Source organism: Drosophila takahashii, chromosome X (assembly GCF_030179915.1).
Source record: "Drosophila takahashii strain IR98-3 E-12201 chromosome X, DtakHiC1v2, whole genome shotgun sequence".
Classification (NCBI taxonomy): domain Eukaryota; kingdom Metazoa; phylum Arthropoda; class Insecta; order Diptera; family Drosophilidae; genus Drosophila; species Drosophila takahashii.
In genome coordinates, this window is record NC_091683.1 from 19,419,133 (window position 1) to 19,427,248 (window position 8,116).

The 8,116-nt window shown below is 41.5% G+C and overlaps 2 protein-coding genes across 2 annotated transcripts; one reads left to right on the top strand and one right to left on the bottom strand.

The window, feature by feature from the left end:
- Window positions 1-852: 852 nt before the first annotated feature.
- Syx16 (syntaxin 16) lies at window positions 853-2,177 on the top strand. Its single transcript, XM_017141495.3, has 3 exons — window positions 853-1,028; window positions 1,123-1,256; window positions 1,315-2,177. Exons 1-3 carry the CDS (start codon window positions 948-950, stop codon window positions 2,144-2,146), a joined length of 1,047 nt encoding a protein of 348 aa, XP_016996984.2. The 5' UTR covers window positions 853-947; the 3' UTR covers window positions 2,147-2,177.
- A 12-nt stretch (window positions 2,178-2,189) lies between these two features.
- Window positions 2,190-3,100, bottom strand: l(1)G0004 (lethal (1) G0004). Its single transcript, XM_017141496.3, has one exon. The coding sequence runs from the start codon at window positions 2,972-2,974 to the stop codon at window positions 2,261-2,263; it is 714 nt and encodes a 237-aa protein (XP_016996985.2). The 5' UTR covers window positions 2,975-3,100; the 3' UTR covers window positions 2,190-2,260.
- Window positions 3,101-8,116: the final 5,016 nt, after the last annotated feature.

The following is an 8,116-nucleotide window of genomic DNA, read 5'->3' on the forward strand; positions in this document are numbered from 1 at the left end:
ACTGTTTGGCTAACGGAAGAGTACAGTAAACTCAAAGATGTATTAACGAACGAATTTTTTATGGAACAACTATTATTATTATTATATTCATCATTTTTGATTTCATTATTTATTTTATCCCTAAACAAACAAATCTATTGCAGTTTTTAAAATTAAATGAAATAAAATTTTCACTAATTTTAAATTTTTTTAAACTTGGTTACAGTATGATATTGGAAATTCGGGACTTTAGTTTTTGACAAAAATTATAACTTTTTTTAGGTTTTTTTGCTGTAACTTGGCCAAAAATGGTCCTACACCAAAAGTACATGCTGTTTTGAACAAATAACAAACAACATAAATAAATCTATGACATTTTCTGGGTGATCTTAAAAAAATTAAAATTTTCCTTATTTTTAATTTATGTTATTTTGCCGTTATCAATTTTGTTATATATGATTTTTTTTTTAAAGTTTCAGTTATGGAAATCATCAACTTATTTGAGGCCAGATATTCTAAGAAAGCAGTAAATTCTTGGAATACAACCAATTTTTGGTTTTCTTTCTCTGTTACTGGAAACCGATGCAATGTTTAAGGGGACCTTTTATAAAAGGTTTTGTTTTGTTTTTATATTAATATGCAGGCGATCAATTTTGGTTTTGGCTTTCTTTATTTTCTCCGTTTTCGCTATGTTATTTTTAAAAACAGCTGAACTGTATTACAGTCTCAAAACTAGATATTTGATTTATATTGAAATAATAATGTTCTATAATTTTCGGTTAGTATATGAAATCTATAATAAAATCACTTCACTTGAAGGAACGACAAGCAGTCCCCAGCTACTTTTTCGTGGTATTTCGAGCGGCGGTCACACTGCACAGCTGAGCCAAAACCAATAGGAACCCGATTCCAATCAGAAGTTTGAAAAGTATCGATCCCCCCCAGAAATTCGGGAGCAGAGGGCCAGGATGACGTCGCGCAACCTGACGGAGGTGTTTGTCATCATGCGCAACAATGCGTCCAAGAACCGGAGTCACTACGACGACCGGGTAAGCTGAATGTATATAAATCTAAGGTGAAATTGGATTGTGACTTGGCATATGTTTGGGCTGATCCCAATTGGGATTACGATTGCGATTCCAGCGGGGCAGCGATGCGGAGCGCCTGCTGAAGCACTCGGTGCGGGAGGCGGAGGAGGGTCTGGAGCTGCAGGACGACTACGGCACGCCGCCGGCCTGGCTGGACAAGTTCGAGGAGGCGCAGTACACGATGTCGAAGTGGGTAAACTAAATCCCATCATTCTGCATTCTATATTATTCCTCCTCTTCTGGTTAGGATCAAACCCAAGCTGGATGAGCTGGGCTCGCTGCATGCGCGGCACCTCCTGCGACCCGCTTTCGATGACCAGCAGGACGACGAGTGCGACATCGAGGTGCTCAGCCAGATCGTCTCCAAGCTGATCACCTCCACGCACCGGCACATCCAGTGCGTCCGCTCCAGCATCGGCGTGGGCAGCAAGGTGGAGCAGTGCCTCACCGCGAATGCGGTGCACTGTGCGCTCCTCCAGCTGCAGGAGCTGACGGTCAAGTTCCGGGCCAGCCAGAATGCCTACCTTTTGCAGCTCAACTCCAGGGAGGAGCGATCCCAGAAGTATTTCGAGGATAAAAGTGACGGAGGAGAAATCTTTACCAACGTGGAGCTGGGCGAGAACTTTGTGGACTCCTTTGACAACTTCCTGCAGCCTCCAGCGGCGGAGGGAAAGGTTTCTGGCAATAGCTACCTATTTTCGGACGACGACCAGGCCATAGATGACCACTTCCAGCGGCCGCCAGCCAGCAGGATGACCCAGCAGCAGCTACTCCTCTTCGAGGAGGAGAACTCGCGGGTGGCGCAGCATCGCGAGCAGGAGGTGACCAAGATAGTCCGTTCCATCTACGACCTAAACGACATCTTCAAGGATCTGGGGCACATGGTGCAGGAGCAGGGCACCGTCCTGGATCGCATCGACTACAATGTGGAGCAGACGCAGACGCGCGTCTCGGAGGGATTGCGGCAGCTGCACAAGGCGGAGATGTATCAGCGCAAGAATCGCAAGATGTGTGTGATTCTCGTACTGGCTGCCATTACCTTCTTCATGCTGCTGCTGCTCATCCTGACCAAGCTGTAGGGTTAATCCAATTCCAATTCCATATGTGTGTATATTGTAAATGTATGAATACAAGTTATATTTATTATTTATTGCTAATGCTAAAAAAAAAGAGAAAAAGAAAAAGCTACTCAATCACATGCGCTCCGAGAGGCGCGAGGCGACGGCCCGCAAATTGCCGTACACCTTGCTGGGCGGCGATCCCAGGATCAGATTGCAGACCGCCCGGCGAGCCAGCTGGATGTTCTGGTAGCTGCCGAGGATGTGGATCTTGCTGTCGGCCAGCACGATGCGGGTCTTGGTCACGTTCTCGATGGTGAACTTGGTGCGTCCGCCCTTGCCGGCCAGCCGACCAATGGCCCTTGACTGGTGGTCACCGCGCAGCGTCTTCACATCCTTAATTTCGAATGACTCTACGAACAGATCCTCCAGCCGGAGCAGCGCCAGAGCATCGTCCACCTCGAAGCCGCAGAGAAAGGCGCGCACAAAGTCGGCGCCACGCTGGAGATTAGCTATATCCGGCGTCTCCGGACCCACGCGCAACTCCACCTGGCGCGCCTTCATGTTGAAGCGGATCTGCAGCTTCATGTGCTCCACGACGGGCGTGAAGATCTTCATCCAGTGCTCCTTCAGCGAAGAGTACCTGTGCGGCGGCACCGACACCTTGCGCAGCTCGCTACGGGCCCGTTTGGCCTTTGGAGGGGCTGATCCTCGCGAGGTTCCCAGTGACTGACCCTCGATTCCGGTCGCCTCGTCCACCTGCATCTCCACGTCGCCACTGGTGGCCCCGCGCTTGGCCGCCCTCTTCGCCGGCTCGAATGCGTCCGCCTTGATGTTCTCTGCCTCCATTTTGGGTTGTCCTGGCTCTGTATTTCTCGCAATTTGCGTTTTGTGTTGTTATTCAGCGCTATATTTATTTCCACGTGCTCGCGATATTATTGTTGCTCCCAGGCTATCGGTTATCGATTTGAGTCGCGATTGAAGCTACACCAACGGTCACGCTTAAATGTCAGCTGGGCTAGTGGAGACACACACCCGCTGGCGGCACTGAAATAAAATTATAGCTGGAATTTATGAAAACAAGCTAACTATACACAGCTGTAGGAAAAATAATAGCACCCTTTTTGTTGTGAAGGAAACTTATGGAAGAAACCTGAATTTGTTTTGGGTTCTTTCGTCGTGGTTATGTCAAAAAAAATGCCTCAATTGTTTTGTCCAGCTAATAATATAAGTAGACGATCCGCTTAACTTATGGAAAGATTAAAAAAGATTTATTTTTGAAAATGTTTCAATTTTTATAACGATTTGGTTTTAATAGCCAGTTGGTTGGGAAATTTAGTAAATATTTGTACACCTTGATGTTTTGTTTTGTGAAAAAAGGCATAGAATATATATAGTACATTTATAGGTAGTGTGAACAGTACTGAAATAGCTATAAGGTTCACAGCAGGCAGCTTTGAGCCTCCTGCCCCCAATCGTTATCGAAATATGCCAATCGAGTGTGCGGGAAAATTCAAACTCTTTCTCAAGCAAAAGTGAAAAGTTTGGAGATTAATTGTGGTCACCGTTCTCGGCCGCGCTCATCTTTTGGCCATTAAAAGTTCGTGGGGCAACAATGGAAATTACTTTTGCATCAACCGCAGCGATAAGCGGGCCATTGCGAAATTTGTAATTTGCAATGCCTCCTGTTTCTCCTGCACTTCAATGGAAAATAAAGTTAAGTAAGCCAAAGTGGAGTTAAGTAAAGTTAAGTACGAGTAATGCGGCCACCAAAGGCAGGCGATAATCTCAAGTTTGCAATTGCACTGGCAATTTGTTTGTTATCTCCTCCGTTTCCTCGTTTTTCCCTCCAGATCCTTCTCCTCATCCTTAGCCCCTTTTTTCGGGCTCTTGGGGAAACTTTTCCCCGAGCATGAGATATTTGAATATGAGCACTGCAAGAAATAATGTCTACATTTCTCTGAGATTCGTAGGTTAATAAATTACATAGATGTAATTAAAAATATATATTTTGAATGATTTTAATGTTCAATATAACAATAATAATTTAAATTTAGTTCTAGGTATTTTTAATTTTATTAGAAAAATTCGTATTATTTCTTTTTAATTTGCGAACTTACAACATTTGTATTTTTTATTTTGATTTATTGGTTTAATTGCTTAATTTTAGAAATACATTTTTTTAAGTGTAAAACAGATATTGTAAAATATTTTTCTTTCCTTTTTTTTAATTTTTAAACGCAATTTCACTGTTCAACCCAGAAGCCTTACTGGTTTTTTTTTTCTCGGTGAAGAAAAATCGTGGCGATATGAGTGCAAATTGCGTTGGCTTTCATTTGGCATGCACTCATTTGGGTTATCTGCTCGCCCACTTAATAAACTTAATGACTCTCGAATCCTTTGGCTGCACATGATTTTGCCAGGAAAATCGCCTAAAAGCGCTCGGCTCTCGAGCTGCCAGGTCAGCTGGTGCCACTCCCACTTTCCACATCCTACAGCCATCCGCCATCCGCCATCCTCCATCCGCCCCCTTGGAGGTCCTTTCGCGTTGTCCTTGGCTGCCGTCGCTCTGAAACGAGAATGAAAACGCGAAATACGCGAAATACACGCGTAAGGGCTTCAAAGGTTCTGGATGAACTGCACCAAAGTTATAATTAGTTGAGGTTAGATTCGGGACAGGACCTCAAAGGCGAACATGTATCCTTGTGCCTGCCACACAGCAAATAAATCAACATTAAATAAGCTCGTTTTTAGATATATTAATTTACCATCATTTTTGATCAATTTATTAAAATTTCTTTTTTTTGGGTTTTAGGAAAAATGTTTCCGAATTTTGGTTTTTTTTTTTAGATTTTTATGTCCGTCCTTTGGTTTCTTATTTTATTTTTTGTTTGGATAATTATATGAAAACCAATTCTTAAGTGCTTGTTTCTACAATACTTATATTAATTGTCGATGCATATTTGTCCGGACTTTTATTACCGTGCATCATTCGCATGTCCTGTGCCCGCAAGGATAATCAGATTAACCGTGGTCCATTTTGGCCCTTTCTTCCTGCTCTTCCTGCTCTCATTTGGCTTCGCCTGTCGCGTATTACTCGGGTTACCAAAAGGTCCAATAAAGGGCCTGTGGTGCAAGTTTTACTTTGCGGAGCCGTTTCGACTTGCGGGTGTCGCCCTAAGGATTCCCCGAATCCTTTCGTTTTCCGTCTTCCGCTGCCCGGAGCACAGTGCGAAATTATTGCGGCCTGGAAGAATGTAAAATATTTTATTGCCCTGTTGTTCGCCGAAATTGAGGCGAGGTGAGCAAAGAAGGAGCAGCACCAAGCAGTTGTCATCTTGAAGAGGCACAGTGGACATTAATCAACTAAAATATATGACAAAAATCTAGCGTGGTAGTTTATAATCGTAGGATATAATTTTCTAAAGAACGAAAAAATATTGTATTTCAATTTTTTGTACCTGCTGAGAGAAAAATTAAAAACAATTGGATTTTATGATATATTGCTTCAAATGTCGCGATAAAAACTATTAAAATTTAAGAAATATATAAAAAAGTGTTTTGAAATAATTTACAGAGGTGTTAAAAGTATGCAACAATATTTTTACCATGTATTTTTACTTAAGCTACCAACTTAATTACCAAATAAAAATTAAATAATTAATCGTAAATAGCAGGGACCGTTAATAAGATTCATTTGAGACTTTTATTTAAAATTATAAATTTAAAGTTACTTAAAAATATCACTTATTTTATTCATGTCCAAAAAGTTTATACAAAAATTTGTTTATGCTTTGAATATAAATAATCCTTTTTACCCTTGTCTATAAAGTGTACAAAAATTAGCCATATTGGTGTTTAAAATATCTAAAAATCTCAGTAGGTCTTTAAAAATCCTGGTAAATACCCTTCTTTTGAATGATCAATGAATTTATGCTTCCACTGTCGATTGCGAAAAGGCTGCAAGCACTAACCACTTGTGTGTAGTTTGTTGTGGCTAATCGGGGGTTGAAGGAAAAGGAGGAGTGGTTCATCATGGATTCATCTGAGGTTGAGGGATATCCGTGTTTTGCAAGTTGTACAAAATGCCGCAACATTTTCATCGACTACAAAATGCCACCGACATTGATAATGAATAAGGGCAGGCGCAGGTTTTATTTTTCTTTATTTTGTTTCTTTAAAAATATGTAGAAAAAAATATACCTATGAATAAAACTTAATTAATTCGATTTTGAGATAGAAAAACTGGTGGAAAAATAGCTTCAATGGAAGGCGAAAATCGTGACGTGCGGTTCCCCAATCTCCTTGGCCATCCAACTCATTTGGTGCTCGACTAATCGCAAATAACACACATCGATTACACATCCCCCCGGAAAAGGGGGCGGCACGGGGGGCGGGGCCCAAGGAAGGCCTTGTCCAAAGAGAGAAAGCGGAAAAACGGCAGGAGAAATAGAAACAGAAACAGAAGCAGAAACAGAAATAGAAACAGAAACAATTAGCACGGAGCAGGACGTAATTGGCGTGCAGTTACGGAGGCTGATTAAAGAAGCAATCATAAAATTAAGACCCATAATCCTGTGCAATTTGGACAAACACACACGCAAACGGAATGGAATGGCATAGGATGGTATGTGATGTGATGGCATGGGGGAATTCCAAGAACACGAAGCCCAGTGGAAGCTAATAATAACCGAACAAAACCAAAGCAAACCAAAAAAGCAGCAGGAGCAAGCAGCATCGGCAAAGCAACAACAGCAACAACACCAGCACAAAAATCACTTTACACGCTCCAAATACGAAACAAATAAGTGTGCGTGTGTGTGTGAGCGTGTGTCAGGGGCGGACGACAAAGGGGGCTAAGGGGTGACCAAGACCCCCACTTCTCAGAAGGTCCAATGAATGGCTACAACCTAAAATTCCGAGTCATTCAGTAATTTTGATACTTTTTTTACTGCAAAAACTATAGTTTTTAAACTAGATTATCAAAATTTAATAATTTAAAAAAAATGTCAAGTGCTTTTTTAATTTGTAATTCAAATTTCAAAGTTTTTTTTATTCAATAGTGGATTGTTATATTCAAAAAAAAAGGGTCTAGTGGGTCTTATTGTAGGACTTTAACAAATATTTATGTCGAACTGCTTGCGATTACTTCAGTAAAAATAACTTTTTAGCCATAACCAACACTTTTATAAGAATGTTTGGTAAATTGATTCCTTAAGTTTCAAAAAATGTAAACCAAAATTATATCTATATCCATAGATTAGCTATTTTATTTACTAAAATATTTATTACTCTAAATGAAACTTACATTCATTATCCCTTAGTATCCCTTGATAATTTCCTATATCTTAATATTTTCTACTGTTTGCAGGCGAATAAAAAAGTTCGGCAAAAGGTGTTAGCACTAAAAAGAAACTTCCGAAATGGCCTATTGATGGACCCCAAAGAAGATATGCTGCCGTTGCCCCTGGCGAGTCTGTGTAAGTGTTCTGGAGTCCAGAGTCCAAAGGCCAGAGTCCAGAGTCGGTAGTCCTTCGTCCTTCGTCTGGACTGCAGTCCCGTTTAAGGGAGAGACGGAGAAGTTGAGCTGCTGCTACGTGCGGCGATTTGTGTGCCCCGTATACCAGTAATGCCGTGCCACAACAGGCAGTAGTGGCAGCCACATCAGATCCGAGAGCAATATGAAACCTTCATTAGCGAGCTGTTTTTCGGGAGGAGGAGTGCGATGAAGGAGGAGGAAAACGACTCCCGCACCGCCGCAACGGATTGAAAACGCTTCCGGCCATACAAATTGTTCGTGAAACGTGAGAAATTAATTTTTAAGGTGGCCACTGGACGGTTCCAGAACTTCAGACATTCCGAACTCCAGAATCCAAAAGTAGAATCCCGAAATGACTATCCCATCTGGACTTGATTATCTGGATGTAAGATGATGAACATTTAAATTTCATGGTAATAAATAAATTTAGTTTTAATTTAAGTCTGTCTAAA

Excerpts from the sequence above, each read along its gene's own strand:
- Syx16 (XM_017141495.3), top strand. The coding sequence starts at position 948 with ATGACGTCGCGCAACCTGACGGAGGTGTTTGTCATCATGCGCAACAAT. Across the intron at positions 1,029-1,122 it reads GGAGTCACTACGACGACCGG|CGGGGCAGCGATGCGGAGCG; the intron begins GTAAGCTGAATG and ends TTGCGATTCCAG. Across the intron at positions 1,257-1,314 it reads GCGCAGTACACGATGTCGAA|GATCAAACCCAAGCTGGATG; the intron begins GTGGGTAAACTA and ends TCTTCTGGTTAG.